At 39.3% G+C, this 27,848-nt stretch overlaps 1 protein-coding gene across 1 annotated transcript in view; it reads right to left on the bottom strand.

Annotated features, from left to right (window-relative positions):
* The window catches only part of LOC135475177 (uncharacterized), a 68,653-nt gene that overhangs the window by 36,778 nt on the left and 4,027 nt on the right, over positions 1-27,848 (bottom strand). The window contains exon 2 of the mRNA XM_064754966.1: positions 8,872-8,886. Within this exon, the coding sequence (XP_064611036.1) occupies positions 8,872-8,886 (15 nt within the window). The remainder of the gene's footprint in view (positions 1-8,871; positions 8,887-27,848) is intronic.

Here is a 27,848-nt window from a genome sequence, read left to right as displayed (position 1 = left end):
AAGCTGATGTAAACATCACAGGATGAATTCCCCTTCTTTTTTGGCTTTTTTTTTTCTCATTATTTATTTTTTTATTCTTAGCTATTTTGCCCCTTGGAGGTCCCATATTATCAGTACATAGCACACTTTTATGGTGCAAAAAATGCTTTCTCTTCACAGAAACGCCTGACTGCCTCAAGGTTGTCCCGTCTCAACCTTTTTGTTTGGAGCACAAGCACACACACTGTGCACTAACATTCCAATCAAACCAGCAGGTGAAATGTGCTGAAGTTGACAGACAGCTCCTCACAATTAAAACAGTCCTGCCTCAGCCCACACGTTTGCCACGAATAAGCTACAATACCTGTTAGCACCTGGAGTTACTGGTTTTATCCCTGGTGAACACGACTATACTTATAGAATATACATGTACAGGTATAGTGTAGTTCTGCTGAGTTAGTTTTTTCACCCAAAATAGCCCGTGGATCAGCATCACATTTGAACAGCGTTAGATACAAAATGCAACTATAGCCATGGAATGGCTAAAGAGACAGTAAGCTACCCAACAGGTCCAAATCCCGGTAGAATACATCATTTTCTTCTGTGACATTGCAGTGCTTATGTACTGTACTTCATATGTGTTTTATGAGCACACACACACACATAATTTTAAAGTTAATAGCTTTGGACTGTTTTGTTCGATGGGAAGGGGTTTAACACATTTCCCACAGAGCACACACTTTAAACAGATTTTACTTACAATGAACCCAATCTCAAGGACATCCACCTTGATACAGGTACAATGCAAAATAATTCTGAATATTACGTTTTCACGTATTACTGAGAGCCATTATTTAATTAATACACTTCAGCTGACCAACAAACTGGCTGACAAGAACTATTGCTTTATAGCCACAGTTACACTTCAGCTGACCAACAAACTGGCTGACAAGAACTATTGCTTTATAGCCACAGTTACACTTCAGCTGACCAACAAACTGCTTGACAAGAACTTCTCTTTTATAGCCACAGTTACACTTCAGCTGACCAACAAAGTGCTGGATAAGAACTACTCTTTCATAGCCACAGTTACACTTCAGCTGACCAACAAACTGCTGGACAAGAACTACTCTTTCATAGCCACAGTTACACTTCAGCTGACCAACAAACTGCTGGACAAGAACTACTCTTTCATAGCCACAGTTACACTTCAGCTGACCAACAAACTGCTGTACAAGAACTACTCTTTCATAGCCACAGTTACACTTCAGCTGACCAACAAACTGCTGGACTAGGACTACTCTTTCATAGCCACAGTTACACTTCAGCTGACCAACAAACTGCTGGACAAGAACTACTCTTTCATAGCCACAGTTACACTTCAGCTGACCAACAAACTGCTGGACAAGAACTACTCTTTCATAGCCACAGTTACACTTCAGCTGACCAACAAACTGCTGGACAAGAACTACTCTTTCATAGCCACAGTTACACTTCCACTGACCAACAAACTGCTGGACTAGGACTATTCTTTTATAGCCACAATTACACTTTAACTGACCAACAAATTGCTCGACAATTAAGAACTACCCTTTAATAGCCACAGTGTAATAGCTACAATGTTGCTAACCAACACATCATTTTCCAACGAACTGCTTGACAAGAGATACGCCTTTCAACCTCCATATGAAGGTATTAGCTTGTATGTATGAAATTCCAGCTTTCACCTGTTCTCTATACACACATACTTATCTGTCTTGCTATTTTTCCTAGATGTATACCTCGTAAGATGATGCTGAAGGAAGTTTGACCTAAAATGTGAAAAACATGCCACAAATAAAGTCCTAATGACTCATGGTTCCAGCTATTCCACAATCTTCTCTCTGGTCCATTATGACCGTGTATGCCACCGAAAAAAAACTACAAGGATGCAACTCTCCACATTATCTTTTACCAAAAAAAAGCAGGCAGTACATGCATGCTCATGGAAGGTGGGACACACATCAAGAGGAAGTTTAGATCCATGCATGAGTACATACAAGTTTATAACTGCACTTTCACACAGTTTCCAAATGGAGTCTATAACATAAACTAATACACCTATAGCTTCCTTTTTGTCCTCCTTGAAATTTAAAGCTTCTTTTAATTTTTAGAGTTAAACCTAACAATGCTTTGCTCCCTCTGATACTTTGTCAATGCAAAGATGGCAGATACAGCCTCCTAGTGCAATGCCATGTATACAAGTAGATCAGGTTTAGTGTTTGGGTACAGTATCAGTGGTGTCTGATGTATGGACATATATACAACCAGCTCATGGTGAATGTCTGGGTACAGTATCAGGGGTGTCTGATGTATGGACATATATACAACCAGCTCATGGTGAATGTCTGGGTACAGTATCAGTGGTGTCTGATGTATGGACATATATACAACCAGCTCATGGTGAATGTCTGGGTACAGTATCAGTGGTGTCTGATGTATGGACATATATACAACCAGCTCATGGTGAATGTCTGGGTACAGTATCAGGGGTGTCTGATGTATGGACATATATACAACCAGCTCATGGTGAATGTCTGGGTACAGTATCAGTGGTGTCTGATGTATGGACATATATACAACCAGCTCATGGTGAATGTCTGGGTTCAGTATCAGGGGTGTCTGATGTATGAACATATATACAACCAGCTCATGGTGAATGAATGGGTACAGTATCAGTGGTGTCTGATGTATGGACATATATACAACCAGCTCATGGTGAATGTCTGGGTACAGTATCAGGGGTGTCTGATGTATGGACATATATACAACCAGCTCATGGTGAATGTCTGGGTACAGTATCAGTGGTGTCTGATGTATGGACATATATACAACCAGCTCATGGTGAATGTCTGGGTTCAGTATCAGTGGTGTCTGATGTATGGACATATATACAACCAGCTCATGGTGAATGTCTGGGTACAGTATCAGGGGTGTCTGATGTAAGGACATATATACAACCAGCTCATGGTGAATGTCTGGGTTCAGTATCAGTGGTGTCTGATGTATGGACATATATACAACCAGCCCATGGTGAATGTCTGGGTACAGTATCAGTGGTGTCTGATGTATGGACATATATACAACCAGCTCATGGTGAATGTCTGGGTTCAGTATCAGTGGTGTCTGATGTATGGACATATATACAACCAGCTCATGGTGAATGTCTGGGTACAGTATCAGGGGTGTCTGATGTATGGACATATATACAACCAGCTCATGGTGAATGTCTGGGTACAGTATCAGGGGTGTCTGATGTATGGACATATATACAACCAGCTCATGGTGAATGTCTGGGTACAGTATCAGTGGTGTCTGATGTATGGACATATATACAACCAGCTCATGGTGAATGTCTGGGTTCAGTATCAGGGTGTCTGATGTATGAACATATATACAACCAGCTCATGGTGAATGAATGGGTACAGTATCAGTGGTGTCTGATGTATGGACATATATACAACCAGCTCATGGTGAATGTCTGGGTTCAGTATCAGTGGTGTCTGATGTATGAACATATATACAACCAGCTCATGGTGAATTTCTGGGTACAGTATCAGTGGTGTCTGATGTATGAACATGTAGTCAACCAGCTCATGGTGAATGTATGGGTACAGTATCAGTGGTGTCTGATGTATCAACATGTATACAACCAGCTCATGGTGAATGTCTGGGTACAGTATCAGTGGTGTCTGATGTATGAACATATATACAACCAGCTCATGGTGAATGAATGGGTACAGTATCAGTGGTGTCTGATGTATCAACATGTATACAACCAGCTCATGGTGAATGTTTGGGTACAGTATCAGTGGTGTCTGATGTATGGACATATGTACAACAAGCTCATGCTGAATGTCTGGGTAACATATTAGTGGTGTCTGATGTATGGACATATATGCAACCACCTCATGGTGAATGTCTGGGTACAGTATCAGTGGTGTCTGATGTATCAACATGTATACAACCAGCTCATGGTGAATGTCTGGGTACAGTATCAGTGGTGTCTGATGTGTGGACATATGTACAACCAGCTCATGGTGAATGTCTGGGTACAGTATCAGTGGTGTCTGATGTATGAACATGTATACAACCAGCTCATGGTGAATGTCTGGGTACAGTATCAGTGGTGTCTGATGTATGCACATATGTACAACAAGCTCATGCTGAATGTCTGGGTACCATATCAGTGGTGTCTGATGTATGAACATGTAGTCAACCAGCTCATGGTGAATGTCTGGGTACAGTATCAGTGGTGTCTGATGTATGGACATATATACAACCACCTCATGGTGAATGTCTGGGTACAGTATCAGTGGTGTCTGATGTATGAACATATATACAACCACCTCATGGTGAATGTCTGGGTTCAGCATCAGTGGTGTCTGATGTATGAACATATATACAACCAGCTCATGGTGAATGTCTGGGTACCATATCAGTGGTGTATGATGTATGAACATGTAGTCAACCAGCTCATGGTGAATGTCTGGGTACAGTATCAGTGGTGTCTGATGTATGAACATATGTACAACCAGTTCATGGTGAATGTCTGGGTACAGTATCGGTGGTGTCTGATGTATGGACATATACACAACCAGCTCATGGTGAATGTATGGGTACAGTATCAGTGGTGTCTGATGTATGGACATATGTACAACCAGTTCATGGTGAATGTATGGGTACAGTATCAGTGGTGTCTGATGTATGGACATATGTACAACCAGCTCATGGTGAATGTCTGGGTACAGTATCAGTGGTGTCTGATGTATGAACATATACACAACCAGCTCATGGTGAATGTATGGGTACAGTATCAGTGGTGTCTGATGTATGAACATATACACAACCAGCTCATGGTGAATGTATGGGTACAGTATCAGTGGTGTCTGATGTATGGACATATGTACAACCAGCTCATGGTGAATGTCTGGGTACAGTATCAGTGGTGTCTGATGTATCAACATATACACAACCAGCTCATGGTGAATGTCTGGGTACAGTATCAGTGGTGTCTGATGTATGGACATATGTACAACCAGCTCATGGTGAATGTCTGGGTACAGTATCAGTGGTGTCTGATGTATGAACATATGTACAACCAGCTCATGGTGAATGTCAGGGCAGCTAGAATAATCTGTGGTTTATTAACTGGTGTGAACAAATGTACAACCAACATAAGGTGAATGTCAGCACACTGCATCAGTGGTGTATTGGTGTATTTATTAAGGTAAATATTATATAAAACCAGCTCTTGGCAAATGTATGAGTACAGTATCTTCCTGATATGATGAAAGTACCTAGCCAAATGACCTAATATACACATCATAGTGTCATTTCCGACACTGACTTGTGATGGAGGTAGGCAACTTCCTAATCAATCTCCAGCATCCTTTTCAGTTCTGTCCTATGTATATGCGGTTTATTGTCTGAACAAAGTATCTGGCTGGGTACAGCATCACCAGTAGAGAGAGGAGCGTAGTCTGTCCTGTCTCAGTAGTTAAAATGTCGTCGCTGGTTTGTCCTCACCTCAGGTCCCTGACTGACAAGATCAACCTTTGTCCTGGCACACCTGCCTGTTTGAGCAAGGCGGTTCATCTGGGCAGATCAGGTTCAGGTGAATCCTAATTAAGGCTGAACCCTTTTAAACTAACACCGTGAGCAAACTGCATCTACATTTACCTTAATTATACCCCTGGCGGTATTCCCCGATTCCACCCGGTCACAGCCTGGACCGATAAGGCTCCGGGATCACTTCAACACACCTAGTTTAAACTGTCTGTAGTTGATTCATTGTACACGTACTTGATTTCATGCACAAAATAAGTAAGAGATCCCTGTCAGTCTGCCTAGGATTGAGTATTAAATATTTTCAGGGAGTCGTTTCCGTCACACACTATAAACACCGGTGTTTACTTCAGACAAGACAAAAAGGTCTGTTAGCCATCACGTACAATGTCCTGGCCCCTGGAGCACGAAGCGATCTCAGACAAAATTTCAATGATTTAATTTGGTACCTTCCTTGTCATTATTTTAGCTGAAATTTGTTGTACAATAGCTTAACCAGAAGTTACGCTGTCAAGCAATATTTTGCCCTTGTTACGTACGAAATAACAATTTTAGAGTGATATGAAATTTTGACTAAAGTCTAAGATTGCTTCGTGATCCCACAACCAGTTTAAGACTGAGAACTGGTACCAAAATTCATGTTACATGTAGCTTCATTTTTAATAATGCACAAGCATTATTTATTGATTTCATTGGCGTTAATTAACAACATACTTAAGAACATTTCACTTTTCCTGCGGCAGTCTGTTTCATGGGAGAAGGAAACCAGGGTTCCAGAAGTAAAACCACCAGCCTTTGACAAATAAGAACTGTCCTGCATGAGACATACATCTAAAGATGCATGTCCCATTGATGGAGGGCAAGCAGTCTCTTTCATGAAAGACTACATACACGTAAATGTCCACCATTCATTATCACCCATACTCTACAAGCTAATACTCCACTGGTATCATTGTTTATTTGATTGGTGTCTTACGCCGAACTTAAGAACATTACGGTGGAAATCAGGTAGAGCCTGCGGGAAACCCATGACCATTCACAGGTTGCTGGCAGACCTTCCCTTCCCAGTCAACATGAGCTGGACCTCCATTGGTACGATTTATTTATTTGTTTCATTCGTGTTTTCAGCTTACTCAAAAATATTTCATTAATACAATGGCAGACAGCATTTTGGTGTGAGGAAACCGGGCTAAAACCCACAACCATCCACAGGTTGCTGGCAGACCTTCCCACATAAAACCTATGAGAAGAACTGAGAAGCTTTCTGATGTATAACAGCTGATACATGAATCTGAATTTTCATAAGTAACTTGGTCAGGAGACATTAGCTGGGCCAGAGGGGCCAGTGATCGTCAGTTATAACTGTCAGCCTTGTGGACACGCAACCAGTGCCTGCTAATAATGCTGCAGGAATCATCCAGAGCTATATGTTCATGTATTGAACCAGTATGCCTATGGATATAACACAATCATCTGACTTAGTACTGTACTAATATGTCTTTGTTATTACATGGCTTGGGGCAGAATCAGCACATCAGTACACAAGCACCTGGTTTTGACCAAGTTGAGATCACACCCACATCATTTGCTTTGTACCAGCAGGCCTATACAACCAACTGGTTTGACCAAACTGGGACTGAACTTTATAGCTTGGCTTCGGACAGAGCCAGTTTTGTACCAGCAGGCCTATACAACCAACTGGTTTGACCAAATTGGGACTGAACTTTATAGCTTGGCCTCGGACAGAGCCAGTTCTGTCACCTGGTTTTGGCCAAGTTGAGATCACACCCACATCATTTGCTGTGTACCAGCAGGCCTATCCAACCAACTGGTTTGACCAAATTGGGACTGAACTTTATCACTTGGCTTTGGACAGAGCCAGTTCTGTCACCTGGTTTGGCCAAGTTGAGATCACACTCACATCATTTGCTTTGTACCAGCAGGCCTATACAACCAACTGGTTTGACCAAATTGGGACTGAACTTTATTGCTTGGCTTCGGACAGGGCCAGTTCTGTCACCTGGTTTTGGCCAAGTTGAGATCATACCCACATCATTTGCTTTGTACCAACAGGCCTATACAACCAACTGGTTTGACCAAATTGGGACTGAACTTTATAGCTTGGCTTCGGACAGGGCCAGTTCTGTCACCTGGTTTTGGCCAAGTTGAGATCACACCCACATCATTTGCTTTGTACCAACAGGCCTATACAACCAACTGGTTTGACCAAATTGGGACTGAACTTCATCACTTGGCTTCCGACAGAGCCAGTTCTGTCACCTAGTTTGGCCAAGTTCGGATCACACCAACATCACTTGCTTTGTACCAACAGGCCTATACAACCAACTGGTTTGACCAAATTGGGACTGAACTTTATCACTTGGCTTCGGACAGAGCCAGTTCTGTCACCTGGTTTGGCCAAGTTCGGATCACACCAACATCACTTGCCTTGTACGAACAGGCCTATACAACCAACTGGTTTGACCAAATTGGGACTGAACTTTATCACTTGGCTTCGGACAGAGCCAGTTCTGTCACCTGGTTTGGCCAAGTTCGGATCACACCAACATCACTTGCCTTGGGCCTGGATGAAACCACCATCCTCTATACAGTCGACTAGTGTGACCAACAAGTGATTGTACCAACAGGTCTACATTATCATTTGCCTTGGAACTGACCAAGTGTGACTACAGGATCATGGGCATCAATTTCTGATTGCAGCATCATGTCTACAACATCGCTGACCTTCATTAATTATGCAAATTAGGTTCACCCTGTATTATAAATGAAATTTTTAACTCTTGAATAAACGAGCAATTGAATTTTTTTATAAGGTACATGTACTTACTTGTTGATAAATTAGATTTTGTGGTGAGGGGTTCTTGTTCTTTCTTTTTTCTTATTAATTAAATGAAGAATGGAAATTGTGGAAAAAGTACAATGAACATTACAACCAATGAAAACTGCAATGAGTAACTTTTCAAAAATTTTATACAACAAATTAACATAAAAGAAAAATTAACAGAAAACAATTAAAGTATTAAAAGCATAAAACATACTAAGACATGTATATGTCAAAGATGATAAATGTTTTCAATACAACAAGTGCATTCAGTTTTCTTTGGCTTTGTTGTATCATGAACTTTCATTATATGTCATAATCAATAAACACAACATAACAATCAAGCATGACAGTATACTTCAATTTTTATTTACTTCATTTTTCTTTTAGCAGAAACACAAACAAATTCACCAACATGAACGTGTGAACCCCAGTCTACTTACCTTTGCAGAATTTATCTGCGAAAAAAAATGATTTTACTGTTTAATACCTTCTGTGTATAAGTGATTCCAATGAAATTAACAGACTGCAGAATATACGCACTGACATTAAAATACCAGCAAATTTAACTTAATACAACAGAAGGCACAGTTTAAACTTAAGTAATAGTACAAGGTAAAATGGTTAATAACCTTATAATATTATATAGTCTCATTCGGCTCTTAACATGAAGTTGGGAATTCATTCATAAGCATAGTTAAAACGCGTACTTGTTTCACCTGTACTTAATACTTACACATACTTGTACTTAATAAACACTTTCATGCTACAATGTACAGGTAAACCTGAATTCTTTTGGCTATACATTCTGTATAATGTATGTAATATCAGGTCTGTATATACATGTATGATCAAAAGCCTGTGAACCAGCTGAAGTTTACGACCCTGCATTTAGTTACATGTTGCTGGGTCAGGGCCCCATCATCAAAGGCTTAACAGTCAGATAATTTTCAGTTCAAGAAACAATCATACATGCCCTAAAATCAACAAACATAAATGATCCCTTTCTTAAATATAAGAGGTATATATGGTGACCATCAAAGTCCAGGTCCCTTTGTAGCAACCATTTGTAAACATGTCACAAAATGTTATGATAGACAAATCCTCCTTTTGTATTTATTGCATGGAAACAAGGAATTTAATATAAATGAAACGTTCTCTCCAGCTATAATTCTACGTCTTTGTACACATGCACATCTCATTATGCACATCCCAAAAAACAACTGCAATGTTTTCATGCATGTGTTTTAAAAATGAGCAAATCCTTGTTTTGATCATACATGTAATACACATGGCATTTTGTATTGAGAAAAAACTGACCTATCAGTGGTGTACTATGATCAGACTGACAATCCATGATTAAAGCATACCACCTGCCCATCAATCGTTCACCTGACATAACCAATTTGACATATGTTGAATTTTGACAGCTGGTTATGTAATTGGTTTCGAAAAGCACCAATGTGCTTTAATAGATACAGAATAAATTTCGACAACAATCACCACACAAAATCACCAATCAGTTTTATTGTTCCTTTCAGGATTCCCACAGGATGAGGACTTCTATAGACTTACTGTACATTGCAAATACATGTCAATTACTTACACCTACATGTTCATTGTGTATACAGAACAATAATTGTTATAGTGAGTTATAGGCCTATAAACACACCTACATGATGACTGCACATTATGGAGACACTCACAGACCCAACTGTATATATAATAAAGTGAACTCCAGTGAACTGTGTCAGCCATTAGTCTATGGTGATGAACAACCATCCAGGGACCCTTAGCTCCTCCAAGCCCTTTCTGTCAGCCCCCACTTACACTTTACGATCCCTGATAAACTCCCTGAGCTACTGTACAGATAAGTGTATCCACACAACCATACATCTACAAGGTGGAGGATCGGGGCAAAAAAATGTAGGCCAGGAACACACAGGGGGCTACTTTTTTCAGCGGCTGACATCTTTTCACTTTGAGAGCCAATGTGGTTGTGTGTAGAGCCTCCTCCCCCACCCACTCTCTACCTAATCACTAGCGCCTGTTCCATCTGGGCTGTGTCATTTCCTGGTTATACTCGCCACACCACTGTACACCATACGCATCTACAGGCCCGCCCCTTATCCCTCATGATACAAACTAGTGTACCTATATTTGCAAACAGAAGACCCGCCTGCGTCATGTTGCGACTTGGCACAGCGATGTCAGCATCAGTTGGCCACACTCCATCACTCATCTACACATTCAAAGCACCGCATCAGCACTCCTGATTAAACAATTATCAGATGTACAACTGCACTCTACATACATACCTGTAGACTTAACCATTACATATGTAACCAACCACCACTGGAACATAGCCCTCAACAACGTGTAGAGCATGTTTTTATAACTCTCCTCGCCACAAGAAGACACCGTATAATATAATATGAATAATACATGTATAATATAATAAACAACCTTACACCACAGGTGTACACATATACAAACATATCTCTGGGAAGGATTCCACAACCAGTTCAACATGTAAATTAAGTCAAAATTTGACATTTAATGTAAACATTTACTTTCCGTTACTCAGGGATAAAAAAAATTTTATTTAAAAAATGTATGCTTACACTTGCAGGACACTGGAGTTTTAAATTAAATGTATGACTTAAATCTTCTTGCAGAATGAGCCCTATATAGGCATGAACACCCTGATCAACAACAGTTTTGGTCTCCCACATACAATATGGCTGTCTGGTTGTGGTACCCTGATTTCCCTGAAATCCATATCTACACAACTGTATCCAAGTGCCAGACCATCCTGTAAACACTAACTGAAGTGGCCAACAGTAGAAGAGTGTACCATTTTACCTACGGGATACTGGTGTTATTACCTAAACACCTGGCAATCCTCATTATCCTGGTCAGATCTATTCAGGGCTTAGCACACTCCATTCACAGTGTTTTCATTACAAACACTTCTATCTGTAGGTGGCTCAGGCCATGGGATCACAAACTTCAGTCATTAAAATGGTACTTCCTTTTTGTTATTTTAGCAGAAATTTGTTTCACAATAGCTTACCCAGAATTTACAATGTCACGAAATATCTTGACACTGTTACATAAGAAATAACAATTTTAAACTGATTTGAAATTTTCACTGAAATCTAAGATTTCTTCGTGATCCCAGGGCCAGGTACCATTTCAAATGAATACGATGCAATTATGCAAATATATTATTTATAATAACAAGCATTCTCATGGTATGACCTGAACATGTCCCCTAAAAACCTGAGTCGTCAGAATAATACATTTATAGCTACATGTGTATCAAAGTCCATGACAAAACAAAAAAGACCATCATTTTGTTGAAGATCAATGAAGATGGACTAAGAATCCTGAACTCAGCCTTGATCTGTAACTTGTCTTGGTGCAGCCTGTACCAAGATTCACTTAATATTAAACTAATCATTTAAAAAAAAAATTCTGGAAGCTATCCCCGCCAATAACAAGAGTCATAGTTTTGTTGAAAATATCAAGAGCCAACTTGATGTGTAACTTGTAATAATGAAGACACCAAGTTTCAATATACAAGAACAAAATATGACCATGATTTATCATAAAAGAGCTTGATCAGTCATGATTCAATTCAAAATAACACACAGATTTGGAAAAAATGTCTATCTGGTTAGATAGAGTGTAACCAGGTACAAAATAGGTCATAATTTTATCAGAACTGAATGGAACGGCCAGAAACTTGTTCTTTAACACAGGATGGTGAAGACATACATTTACCAAGTGTAAATTTAAAAAGGCAGGGAAACTGTCAAAGGGTAAACAAACTCCCCTCTCCATGCTGTGTCAGCAGGGACTAATAAGCCTTCAAACCTGCACTGTATTTACACCACATATCACTGTATAAGACTTGTAAGTACATGTACATGTACAGTCCACAAGTGTGGAGTGTTTGGGAATAGAAAAATTACACCTGAATGTTCAACCTGAAGGCAGGTGAGCATGGAAAATGTAGGCTCAGGCCTACTGTATACAATGTCAATGCTTTCTCTTCCTCAATACATTCTATATGTGATGACTTGTACATTGTATCTATAAGCACATGACATGTGTAGATGAATGCAGTTCAACAGAATGATTATACCAATTGGGATTGCTCTTGCCTTATCAGCTAAAGTTGGGCGAAGTGTAATAGTCTATATCCTTCCAGCCTTTACCTACATCCTCATGAACTTCACATGAACTTCATATGTATACATGTATATATACATGTTGATGTAGCTATGGAACTGTTGTGTGTCCAGGACTAAACATCTGCATGAAAAAAACTGTAACCATGAATAAAGTATAATGTGTAACAGGGTGTGGCCCGTCTTCACAGCTGTTGGTTTCGGAGATTCTTTCTAAGGTCATAGGGTCAAGACTGATCTGCCGCCAGACAGGGTGGGGTGAATACTCACCCACCCACCCACATGACTGGCCTACTTCCAATAGGTAAGACATCCACTTGGCCTGGAGCGATCTATTCACATACCAATACACCTGTGCCTGTATCCCACACCTGTACAGTGTATACACATACATACATTTGTACAGGTATGTTGTACACTCCTTCTAACACAGAGACGGAAATCTTGAGCACACCTCAACAACAAATACAGTTTTGTGTGCTTCCTAATTCTGTACAAAACTACAAAAATCTACAATGAGCTGGCAGAACAAATACGGCATACAGAATAAGTATTAATATCTTTAATACAACAATGATTATGAACTCATGAATGGCTGGGCATGTTTTGTTACTGGCTCTAACAAACATATGATTTTCCAAAACCAATGAGACATCAAAATAAGAAACAGGCCTGAGGAGGTGTGAGAATCTGGCAAGCTGTAACTGACCTTCAGTCAGGACTTACACAGGTATCACAGGTAAAACCACCTTTGTGACAAGGAGATCAAATTCCTGGATATCCTAGATGCCCCTTGGGTTTTTACAGCAAAGAACATGTGTACATGTACATACATGTACACTATGACAAACTCTCAGCATACAGGTTATTACCTAACACTAACAATGCGTCAGATGTATTCAAGATATGACAAATATCAGAAAGCAAAGAACAGAAAGCTGTAGCAATGAGAGCCTGACATGTACATTGTACATGTTGAGATTTGAACGAATCATTGGAATCATTGGTGTCATTCCCCATGTTTGATACATACATGTACCTATTACGAATACAGGTTGTGCTTAGAGGAAGTGGAGTGATTTGATTGAAGCCAGTGAGATTTACATGATATAAAAGGTGACCGACATACTGTTTAAGAGTCTTTAATTTTTGTGTTAATTATGAGCAGAAATGAACTATAATCAATTATATTGTGAAAAAAGATGATCTCAATTCTGGAAAGAGCAGCCGAGTCCACTCCAGCAACAGAGTCACATGATTTGAACATGGCAGCTTGCGAAGTTCTGATGGTGTCCGAGTGGGTGCGTTGGTTACATTTGTGTTATTTGCGATGCTATGGCTCCATTATTCCCACATAATGAGGTGATATGAATTCAGATTTACTTTAACATCACGGGACACCTGTTTTTGTGAGGCACTTTAGACACAGCACAGGTGACAGGACAGAGTTCCAGGTTACTGACTGTAATGGTTCAGAGTGGTTAATGTGGAAGGTAAGCTGGGAACATGACCAACCGATCTCAGAGCTAAGGTAGTGCTGCGTAACTCTCCGAGCATGGTACATGAACATCATTACGGACAATTACAATATACGTCTTACACAGGTACATATGTACATGGACATTTATACTGAAGGTTATCCACTGATTTCTATGTACTACACAAAAACACTTGTTTATTTGTAGTTGTACAAACTGTTGTACAAAATAGATAATATCTTCCCATGGAATAATAACTTTACAAAGGAAAGGAATGAACCTAAGTGTAGGAGTACAGATCGGTCGATTTGGAGTCTAATTAAAAATTCACCAAGTAATTCTTTCTCATCTTATTACAATTCTGGTCCGTTGCTTCTCAAGAGAGACTTCACATTGTAAATAATACATCCTCTGTGCGACCAGGCCTAAAAGACGATTGCCAAATTGTAGCCAGATAAAAAGTTATCGCAGCTAGCTGAGGAATACAGTTTCATCTGTATGTGGGCTGGCTTTAAACACGGTGGTTAGTCACGAACACTGTTCAGATACACTCCCTCAACCATGACGCGTTCACAACAACCATACAACCTCACTCAGGTGCATGTACAGCAGGTGCATGTACAGCGTGTGCTCCTGTCGATTATAACACAGGCAAGATAATTGTATCAAATGTCTTTTGCTCACATAGAAAACAAGGAAGCATAAGCACATCGTGCACCTAGGGCTTGAAACTTTGATGTGCGGGTATTCCACTAATTTTCAAACAACTACACGTATCAACCATGAGTTTGTAGTATAATGTTAGTTTATACTTACATGTACATCATATTTGCGTTGTTTTAATGTGATTGTATGTTAAATGTCCTGAAAATATCTTGAGTAATTCTAGACCAGTGACATCTAATAAATTCCAATTCACTCACGGTAAATTTTTTTTTACCTAATTCTGCTTAAGCCATGATGCTAGGGAGCATGAAAATTGTTACTATTTATGTATTTACATGAACAGTCAGAATAAAACCCTGAATCAGGTAAACTGACAAGAGCCCATATTTCACAGGCTATATGTGACAATCACACTAGCTATCACACTGTGGTCGCTCCTCTCTACTCTGTAGGTCTTACTTATATTATACATACACGTGTAACTGGACTCCGAATTCAAACTACAACTACCTGAGCACCCAATCTCAATCAGGTACTGATGGCATTAAATGATAATCTTTGTCAGATACAGAGGAGTGCAAACCTAACTCATTACAAAGCCATTTTATAAACCCCTCCAAACCTAGTTAGTATGGATAAAGTGTACACAGTAGACATACCAAGGAAGGTATATGTAAATGTAGCTACATTCGCAGTTACATGTAAAGTCAGCAGACAAGCATGTGGACATGTAAAACCTGAGCAAACTCACTCTTGCCCTAAGCAATGATGAGTTGCCGTATCAAACTTGATCGTTATTCTCAGTGATTGTCACGCCACCGGGTCATCGATTCTGTGTAATTAGCTTAATGGCACAATCATAACCTGCAGAACAAAGGTAGCGGTTCTTTGAATAAGAACAACCAGACCCTCACTGAACGCTGTGCTGTTTAATACGTACTCTATATTACAGTCTGTAAACTGCCTAAAACAACCAGTCACCAGTCCCAGAACAGCATGTACACTGTATGGAATACAGCAACCAGTTACCAGTCCCAGTACAATATGCACACTGTATGGAATACAGCAACCAGTTACCAGTCCCAGTACAATATGCACACCGTTAGGAATATAGCAACCAGTTACCAGTCCCAATACAGCATGTACACTGTATGAAATATAGCAACCAGTTACCAGTCCCAGTACAATATGCACACCGTTAGGAATACAGCAACCAGTTACCAGTCCCAGTACAGCATGTACACTGTATGAAATACAGCAACCAGTTACCAGTCCCAGTAAAGCATGTGCATGTACACTGTGTTGAATACAACAACCAGTTACCGGACTGAGTACAGCATACATGTAAATGTAGACTTTATGACACTAACAGTAAGGAAGTGGAGTGGTTGCTCCAGAACCCTGCTTGCTTTTTACTGACCTAGACAGTAAGTATATGTACAAGTACAACCAAGCCTCCATCAAATTCAGGAAATATAACAGTACAGACTTTAAAGACAATACAAACAAACACAGTTTTTGCTGGTTAAATGATATATGTATCGGAGCTCAGATCAAAATCTGTCAAAGGCACCTCATGTTCTGAATACTTTGCATTATTTCCCTCAAGACAAATTCAAAGTATTCCTATAAACCACCCATAATGTAGTTTGTGATACACATGTGCCATGCAATGCTGCCTGTGGTGCTGCTTTCACATACATGTAAATGCACACCTTCAAAGCCACGAAACTGCAGACTCACTAAAGTACATGTACGGTACATATACCTCATTCAGTTACGACAACAAGGAAAGTGGAAAGACTGGATAGCAACACAAATATACATATGTATATGTTAAAAAACTTTGCCAGCTGGCCCAGGTAATACATGTATTCCCATACATAATTTGATGAGCTGGCCAGACTATCATTTCTATCTGTCTGTCTTTCTCAAGGGCTGTCAAGAAGTCGTACAATCTCAGTGTGACAGCCACAGAGTTTTCTTGGAATTTACACTCCTGTGGTGGGAGACCAAACCACTTGACAATGGGCAAGACAGCCACAATGGAACACCACTAAACCACCATCAATAGGTGGGAGCACAGTAAAGCACTGAGAGGTAACCACACACATAGTGTACATGGCCCAAAAGTTGCTCCTTTTACCTGATTCTGATAGTTTTATTGGTCTTATACAGGTGTTTTGAGGTGTGTTCGGAAGGTAGGATGATATCTTACTGGAAAAATGGAAGAATCAGCATCAAAAATAATGTTTTATGATGCGTATTTGGGTTGTACAGTTTTCTAATCAACACCTACCCACTCCTCATCTTTAAGCCTAGTTCACAGACCTGCAGCCACTAAGACTAACACTCCTGATCCTGGAGCATACAGTGGACCACACAAATGGAGCTAGAGACCCATGGGACCAGGTATTCATATTACAATACATACATGTACCAGCTTGGTTTCCACAACCTTCAACATTCATGTATACAAGATCAACTATGTCAGATATTAATCATGTGCTAAAGGCTCATAAAGATCGCTTTAACAAACAAATGCCCTGACATGTGCAAGTACAGTAGCCAGAAGAAAAGTACAATAGTACAAAAGCGGGGAGCACATCAGCTGTTTTCATTTTCCATCTATTTTAATCCACATCATACATGCACAAGCATGAAAACAATGGAAGCATGGAAGACCCAGGAAGTATCATGCCCACACAAACTCATTGATAATCACAATATTGTACACACAATGCCTTCCCCATAGGCACCCTAAACAGGCAATCTCACCACCGAGTGTACAGTACATGTAAGGTATTGCCATCGGGAATGTGAGCTGATATCATCATTATGACATCATCCTCTGATGTGCAATGCTGGTCTTCGTCTTTTCATCTTACTAAGTGAAGACATTTCATATATACTGATACTGGCATCATGCTTTAAACTGTATCAAAGTCAAAAATACGTTTGAATAGTGGGCAACCCTTCCCACCTGCAGCAGCAGTGATTTTGCAGGGAAACTGATGAGGTAGTTGACATGGCTGTACTGGTGAAAACCAATTCATACCTGACATTATAGTTTTATCACCAGGCTATGCATAGATCTACCTGTATATGTATATTTTACAGTCTCCAGTGAAGTCTGCATCTTATTTTAGTCCAAGTCCTATTCTGTTCAGAGTGCCAGCTGTTGAGATAAAAATGGACAGTGTCCTTCCATGAAGCACCACAAGTATTAACACACATTCTAGTGAGGCCAAACCAATTTTAACTGTTGTTTTATGGGCATTTTTTTTTTAATGTACGAATGGGAAAGACCTGAAAACAGGCAAATAAAAACAATTTTAAAAATCATCAAAATAAAAAGACAGGTTTTCAGTTTTACATTCATTCCATTTTATGCTTTCAATTACTCATAAAACACAAAATAAAATTGGTATCGCCTAACTAACATTCCAACGACAATCCTTACTGAGTTGTAAAGGATACCCTTGAACAATGAATGTCCCAATGAGCATGAGTGCTCAGGTGGATACAGTGTCAGTAGGTGAGGCATCATCCACCATGGTCACAAAAGCTAGGAATACACACACATCTGATGTACATTATCTGAGAACTATAAACCTTCAGAACTCGCCGGACATCTGCAGTGTCAGCATGCATGAGGATATCACAGCTCCCCAGATATACATACAATAGTCCAGTCAGCCGTACAGCGCCATAGAACTGCTGATGAATGAAAACGGCCACTAATCTGGACACCCAGCCCTGGCATACATATGAAATTGTGTAAAATCAACCCAGAAATATAAATAAACCTGCGTACACAAAGCAGATGAGTGAACGGCCACTGTGAAGTCACTGGGAGCTTGCTCACTCTGCCCACACATCCGCGTTACTACAGCAACAGTCACAACAATCAACATTCCATTGAATCACAGCTCAGTGGCATTTGGGAAAAAATCAGTATTGGAGAAAGAATTTTGGTAGACGCATGATTTGTTGGATTCATCAGGAGCATGAATCACTTTAGCACTCACAGGTGTTCATTGCGATTCACGTACAGCATCCTGGCATGTATATATACATACATATATATATATATATATACACACACCTGTGTTCATACAGGCACATGGACTAAAGGCTAGTACAGGTTCAATACTGCAAACTGATGCTCAGCTCACACGAGAATGGCGAGAATGCTTACACCAATAAGAACGAAACTTGTAAAAGTTACAAGGTGAAAACAGCATAGAGTGTGCCATACTTGAGGACCGAGGAAAACATATGATATATCACCTGGGCACTTACTACGTATATTCTCACAGCTATTTCTATTCTGGTAGTGATACAAATAAATTGTACATAAAAAGTAAGATTTTCTCAGCAAAAGTCTGAATGGATACATCTACATTCGCATCACTATCAAAAAATGTTATAAAATTACAACTGTTCTGAAGACTTCATTCTGGGATTATATTTACAACACATGTAGCTTATTTACATTAGCAAGACCACATTCAAGTACAGTCAAATAAAGCAAATCTGACAATTTCAGTAAAGTATAAAATTCAGCACCTCTACAGCAAAGGATAAACACCCAAAAAATGTAAATGTTCTAAATCTAACGTCACTAAAAACAAATACATGTACTCTACATGTTTTAAGTACATGTACATGTATTCTACATGAAGTTAAGCAGCTAAAGCAAGCAACAGAGTTAAACAGGCAATACTACTGAAAACTGGAAGAATGGAGGGATTTGAATTTCAATAATGATAAATCTAACGCCTCGTCGATTCTTGCCAGGGGAGTTAAGCAGTTCAGGAAGAAGGGAGACGACTGTTGTGATGATCCCAGAACTCTGCTGACATCTTTACCTGACAGTATTAGAGAATGCAAATACAAGTCTAATACTGTTAGGTAAGATGACGTCATAGCTCCATAGTTCTCCCCTCCGATCCGCAGCAGTGGGACAATGCATCCCACAATCCCTCACTGATAATTGCAGCTACAGTATACATACCGGTCGCCTCCGTGATTCCGCAGCATCTCCACTATTTCGCTAGTAGGACACTTCATGAAATTATGGCACGACTGACAAAAATCTCTGAAAATCAAGTCTAAAACCACTGGAAAAACCTCAAAAAAAAAAAAATAAAACAAAAAAAAAAAAACAGATAAATAAATAAAATAAATAAAAAAAATTCAAAATAATATTGTATTTACTTTTACTATACTAAGTCTATTTCAAACTATGACCTAATGTGTGGATATGTGAAAAATTTTCCCTGCAGAGAATGTTATACATAAATTACCAGTCGAAGTTACATCAAATTACATGTGGTAGTTACATCAAATTACATGTGGTAGTTACATCAAATTACATGTGGAAGTTACATCAAATTACATGTGGAAGTTACATCAAATTACAAGTGCCAGTTACATCCAGTTACAAGTGCCAGTTACATCATACTACACTTAAAAGATTACTAAGTACTATTAACGAACATCTATAATTTTCTAATATAAAAAACAAAATATATACATGAATATGACAACAAATTTAACTTCAATTCATATCTCAGTGATTCATGTAAAACAAAATTCAACAAGAAAATATATCCTATATGCTAAGCTTCGCAGCAATGTAAAAATTCTAACCATAAAATATAATTTGTAAAAATCAAATTCAATAATATACCATTTCTACAAAATAAATGTATGCAATTAAAATAGCAAAAAAAACATTTTTTATTTTTTTTTCTCTTCAAAACAATATTCTTTCATGACTCGGTTGTCTTTTAAGTGTACTCTGTTGCTGCACTTTTGTGAACTGATACATGTATATGTATGGAATTTTGATTTCAGAGATTTTCAGAGCCATTAAAGGTGTAAATCAAACTACAGGAATACCCATATTTCAAACTGTTAAATTTAAATATTAAATGACAACTAATATGCACAAGTAAAACATACTGTACCTACAAGTAGTTTAAAATCAAAACAGAAATTCAAAGAACTTTTTAATACAGCTGTAAATACATGTACATGTACATAATACTTTTATCCATGGTATCCAATTTTTTAAATAATTATTAGGAACACAGACAGAAAATGAAAACAACTATGTAATGAAGTAAATACTGTATACTACACATGTACCAATATATGAAATGTGGTCCACCATAAATGAACCATATGGCATGAAAAACATAAGCACACCAAGATTTAGAGGAACAATCAAACCATCATAGGGTCTTAATGAGGAAGTTATGTTCCATGAATCCTGATTATTAGTAGTCTTGACTGATGATAAAAACCTAAACGTTATCACAGACATTATAATAATTACTAAAACGTAGGTGTGTACAACGTGAGTACCTGGAGCCCACCCTCGGACATGCACCTGGTGAAAACAATGACAGAGAAATATCACCTGACAAAAGAATGTGAAAAATGTTGTGACGCTTCCCTTGTTTTACCGCCTTTTCCTGAAGCACATGGTGATGGTGAGAACAACAAAAAAAACGGCAACAAAATACCAAGAAATGGCCGTCTGTAAAAGAGGCGATCTACATGTACCACTGAGAGTGGCTATCCGCTGACAGTGAAAGACTATTCCTGTGGTCACTTGATCCCTGCCCCTTAACCTGTGTGTCCAGCCTGTCTGTCAGCCACACCTGGGAATGCCAATCGACCCGTCCACGTGTACCGTTTTAGTAATGATTGCCTGGGGAGTGAAGCACACTGGTACAGGTCAAAAGAAACACCCGTGGTGAGCATGTGTGGTACCCGAAGCCCAGGAGAATTATCTGCAGCAGTGGTCTGTCGACAACTCCGTCTCTCTACCACTGACCCCTGTTGCTACTAACTGCCACAATCAGATCCATGCACTTGACCTAACTTCTGTGAAGTGACCAGCAAGGTAGGAGACAGACTCCATCCTCTGCACAAAGCCCATCTGGACACACACTATTGATCCTTTCACCTGGACTATAACTGCCATTAACTTTGCCGGCCTGCTGTTATAAAGCTGGCTGCACAAAGCCCTAGACTCACTCAGGTGTGGCGAGCGACCCGCCGAAGGCTGCCAGGTAAAAACAGGTTAATCAGCCCCAGCCACCAACTTGTGGCCTTTGTCCATCGCCTTGCACCTGACCATCTATCTACCAAGCAGATCCCAACCATTTAGCCAGCAAGTGAATTACAACACTCCACACATACAACTGCCATAGTGCACTTGGGAGTTGGGACACATAAGCACCAGCCGCCTTTGAGAGATGGACCGGCAATGGGGCTATTGACAGGAATTTCAACTTCACTCAATCGGCCGATCTAGATCCTGCTTTGTCACAGCCCCTCTCTTTCTCCATACACCAGCGCACAGTAGGTAAACCAGTACTGTGCAGCCAGCCAATCAGAGCTCTTAATAAGCACAATCATCGGGCCGGTTAATTCCCCTGTCCAGTTCCTGCTTGATTCAGCACCCCTAGCACTGAAGCTAACCCTGGCACATCCGGCTGATGAACTGAGCACTAATCCTACTACAACCACACAGCCATGCTGACAAAACTATGTCGGTTTAACTCAACTCTAGTATAATTTTTGAAGACCCTTTACACATATAAATGTACCATTATTTCATCCACATAACATTTGTCTGTGAACAGTGTAAATACGAGCTTTAACAAATGATTTCAGAATAGCAACTTCCCACTCTATACCTGATGACAGTGATCACAAAGAAACATGATCAAGACACTAGTCACACACTGGGAGTAACAATATCAACCATGCATACATGGGTGCTGAGCTCTCCAAATCACTCAACGAGATGTATATATGACTAAACAAAACAACAGTAATCAGGGGACTGGGGGGGGGGGGGTAAGTGGTAGAGATGGGCTGTGGCCAGGATTATTACCAAAAGTTTTGAAAATACATATAGTCCTACATTTCATGCGAATAAATCTTCCGAAAACAAAGCATACATATAATACAACATCAGGTTGTAAAACTTATACCATACATACAAGATGGTGGGCAGTAAGTCCAGTTAACCTTGCACAGGTGAGCGGTACCTGTAATCAGACTGGCCAGGTTAGAGGGTCCAGGTGAGGACAGGCAGAGTCAGGGACTGTCTCTCCTCTCATCACATGTCTACTGCTCTTTTGGCCCCTGGGGTCAAGTTCCCAAAGGTGCAAACATTCCCCGCACAAATTAAAGACAGTCCCTGTTTGTGTCGTTTGGATGGAGACCTTTCTCTCCAATTATCACCTAGGCTATAGCAGACTGTGTATAGGTCAACTGATACATTGTGGGGCCCTGGAAGGGAGGAAGGGGGTAAATCAAAGGTGTCATGGGATAGTCCGATACCCTGACTGTTATAGTTACACAGGTGAACAAGACCCCGAATCACACACTGACCAAGATACACAAGTTAAGGTATCTGCTAGATACATGAGGTACACATTTTAACCCATACAAACAAAACTTTTCTGGGGTACACATATACTGTATGTATACATGTAAATGTAGATGTATATGTGTGCATGTAGGTGTATATATCCAGATGTAAGTATCCACAAGTATGCTCAAGCCTTTGTACAGGATACAACAGTTAACAGGGTTGGTGGAGTGGAAATAGCTGGGGGGCAGTATACAGCAGATAATAGCACTGAAACTGAGATTGAACAATCTCAGGTATCTGCTTGTAACTACATTGTCTGAACATGATGTTACCCTGCTGCCCTTGCTTGCACACCACTCCGACAATAATGGACTACCCTTCTGTCTGATCATGATAGAAACTGATATGCTTGACTAAAAGCCTATGTGAAATTGCAAACCAACAGCTGCCACCCCAACCCCCAAAAAAGAAAAAAAGAAAAAAAGAAAAAGGAACAGAGAACTAGTATAAACTGACTAAATAAGAGTATGTATGTATTTAGGTAGTGACCAATATGTGTAATAATACTGTACATACATGTAAGTGGGAGTAGGTGTGTCAGATTTATACAGGAAATTACTAGCTGCCACATCATTTACGAAGACCCCAGACCGGTTCTAACAGTTCTGCCGATCTACATGACAATTTATCTGTCTTCACGGAATATTGCCACAGTTTATTACATGTAGCAGTGAGGACAAAACAGGAAAACTGTGAAAAATCATAAACACGCTAGAATTTCAGAGTAAAAGAAAAACTGAAAGGATTAAGGCCTTTAAATCCCAGATTTATCAAAACTGTTTTTACTTTCTGGTTCACAGAACATTTGATACTTCTACAGAAATTAGAATGTACAATTCTCACAGAGAAGTAATGAGCAAATCTGGGCAAAATTTCAACCATTAATGTTAAAATTCCTTTCAAGCTGGGAGATAACGCATACACTATACAGTAAATGAAAGCAACTATTTTGCCATCTTAAAATCACTGTACAAATGTAGAAGTACCACCCGCTTAATACAAGCCTTAATTTTACTTCCATACTGTTTAACATTTCGACAAGGTTAAAGAATACCTTAAAACAAACCATTCCAGCAGTCTGTGGAGTACATACATCATTGTCCACGATACAATGTATCCCAGTGTAAAATCTGCGGAGACATCCAGACATTACGCGCCTCAGGTTACAACTGACACACTGTCCAATATGCGCGAGCTCTCTCACTTGACCCCACCCTCTCCAGCCTCCTCCTGAGGATGCGGCTGATTGGTTCTTGGTGAGCAGCCACTCCTACTCCACCGTCGAGGACTTCCCTACGTGGGGACGAACCGACCAAACCTGTCGGGCAACTGTCACCGTCCCCATCCAGCGAGCCTCCACATCCTCCCGTCACTGAGAGAAAGTGACGCTTTTGTCAAAAGCCCCGCAGCTCTTTTTCCACTGGCCTGCCAACTCTGCGAGGCTGCGTTCATTATTCATATCACACACACAGTGCCATCCCAGGTAAACCTTTTGAACAGGTGTGAAATTGGATTTCTCCGGTATGCTTTATAACGAGGTGATACAGGGCTACTTTGTAAACATGACCTACCACTCAATACATACCACCTCAATACTCTCTGGGCCTTTCTCATACGGCAAACCTTTTAATTATTCCGTCGGCAGAACTTGATGATCTGGACCATCCAGTACTGTCCTATTCAATCTCTTAAAATCCTTTACGCTCCGTAAATATGAAGATATATTCTGTCACAATTACTTCCAACTCCAAAGAAAGAGCTTGTTGAGCTGTCTGGTGACATACTGTGAACAGGTCGAGATCCATGTCCTTAAAACTCCTCCGCTCACCTCACTATCACTATATATATAGACAACTTACACACAAAACTGTGTGGTGCACCAAAACGACCCCCAATCTATACAAATAATGTCATCCCATCGGCGATCAAAATAATCCATGGTAACCATTTAGAATAGGTTGTCATGGTGATAAATACAACACACAGGGACTGCCTGGCCAATGAACGCTAATGGCTAGTCTCTTATTTCCCCACTAGACCAGAGGACCTGCTTTCTAAGCATGAAGTCTTCTGATAGCAAATTGTCATACTTTCATTAATGTCATACCTTTGCACTGAGTACGCAAATATATACCCTAGTGTTACATATACATGGTGTTTGAACAAATACTATGTATTAGTGTTTAGGACAAGGTAGTGCTAGACACCGAACTTTAATTTGGAACAATCAAAGCCTATTTACACATTTATTTAGAAATACACGTATATATATATATATATATATATATATATATATATATATATATATATATATTATTATATATATTATAAATAAATAATTAAATAAATTACCAAAAACAACAACTGCAAATAACCTACCAAATTATGTTCTAATCATAAAGATCAAACCTGACAGGTTTTAATATTAGTGTGAATGTGAAATTATAATTAGTTCCTAACAAAAGAAATGAAATCCATACAAATTTTCATTTTTACTAAGAATTATACTTTGTGTTGATTCATTCTTTTTGTGTCTGAGCATTTTAGGATATAAAAGCATGAATAGATGTATCTATCATGTCCCCTTTTTAAGTAAAAAAAAAGAAGTCAATCATCACAAGTTGTAAAGAAAATGTACATCAGTTTGCAATAGAGTAAAAGGAGAAAAAAAATGGAAGTAAATACATTCTTTCATGTCCTTCATGTACATAAAATCTGAGTAAATGATTCACTGAAAATGATTCCCTGACAGTGCAATAATGCCTACTGGTGCAAGCAGGCACAGTGATCAGCAATGTGTACCTGATTTACACCCACATTATCAGGTCTGTCAGCAGACAGCCTGGCAACAATCCAACATTGATCAAAGAAAAACAAACAAAAGGAACCACAACTTTCAAATGAGATTTAATTAATACACCAAGACACGAAACCTTTTGTAGTTCAAGAAAATTTAAAAATTACCAGTGTACATGTACATGAATACAAGTAGGTACAGCCTCCGTCTGTCATAAAGGTAGATGAGCATGCATGTATACAGGTAGACAAGAGAACAGGTGAAAAGCCAGCCCAGTAAACTCCGCACAACCTGAGCTAAAAATATGAGTGATTGTTGTCAATAGGCGGTGACTGGAATGTGAGGTGAGCCAGTGACCTATACTCTATCTACAACTGGTACATTGTCAATTAGCCACATCTGTACTATACCTATATGTATACAACAGGTCACTCGTCAAATGGCCACATCTGTACCTACAACACTACAGGTGACTTGCACATCTGCTACACTGTCAACCTTGTAACCATCGCCCATGGCCAAGGGTTGAGCGTAGGTTGTTTCAATACTATGGAGATGATGCATTACATGTACAATAAGAAAAATTTGTCAACTAACAATTTTGACAATTCATTAGTTATTAGACTAGACTACGTTTTTTTAAAACAAATACGGATATACATTAAAACCTTGCTTTACAATTATTGTTATTATAAACAAAATCTTAAGTTTTCCGAACCTACATGTACATCATGTATACATTACTCTCAGATTGTACATATATGTATACAGTTATTACAATGATAAGTGCTTTTAAAATTTTTGCATTTTATACAAAAACAAAATAAGGCCACTATTAGATATTTTTTCAAATGGCAAAAATTCTACAAACATAAAACTTTTTTCTAACACCACTTACACACCAGTGAAATGGATGCTTTTCCTTGGTACCCGAATGTATAGACTAAACCAAACATTTTCTTTTTTTTTTAAATTAAAACTTACTGTAAGATTTATTTAGAAATGCATTCAAAAAATGTAATTTGTTATTAACAACATACTTACATATATTTTCACTCATGCAATGTTGGTCAGATTTATGGGTCAATCAAACAGGCTTACCGCAGATGACGGACCTTTGGTAATTTACTGACTAACTTTCCCGTCTGAAACGACATACTCTTACATGTATGTGCCTGGGTGGGACATACATGCACTTGTATGTAATGTACTTAACCCTACTGCCAGCCAGTAATCAAGCTGATACAGACCCTGTTAAGGAAACAGCACACTAAAGAATGCCTCTATCAGCTCAGTGCCAAGTCCCTACAGTACTTGACCAAGACATGCCTAACCGGATCACAGCAATGGCTCTTGCTGGGCCTAGTACTGTCTGCTAACAGTGGGGAAGTCAACATGTAAACTGATGTTGAAGTCAATTCAAAATCTTAGTTTATCAAGGGATTCATCAGAAGTGTAGACATCAAGAAGGGAGTACACAAGTTTTGCTGTCGACAATGGCTACACACATGTACATGTACTGTTCTGGTTGGATATTAAAGTACATTTAAAACTTGACTATATTGATAAGCCGCATGAAAATATACTGTTTTATTACATACATGTACCTGATAACGAGAACTGCACAAAATCTAATAATCATAATACACATAAAAAATGCACACAAGCTGTACACACCTAATTACACAGGTATTTGTCCTGCATTTCTTAGTATCACGCTGATCACCTATGCGGATTGCATGTACATCTCTAGCTACTGCCTGTAGAATATTCCGCCTATGTAGACTGGGCATCTCAGCATCATCATGGCTGC

This window comes from Liolophura sinensis, chromosome 9 (genome assembly GCF_032854445.1).
Source record: "Liolophura sinensis isolate JHLJ2023 chromosome 9, CUHK_Ljap_v2, whole genome shotgun sequence".
NCBI lineage: Eukaryota > Metazoa > Mollusca > Polyplacophora > Chitonida > Chitonidae > Liolophura > Liolophura sinensis.
Note: the sequence above shows the minus strand (reverse complement) of the source record. Positions and strands in the feature narration are given on the sequence as shown.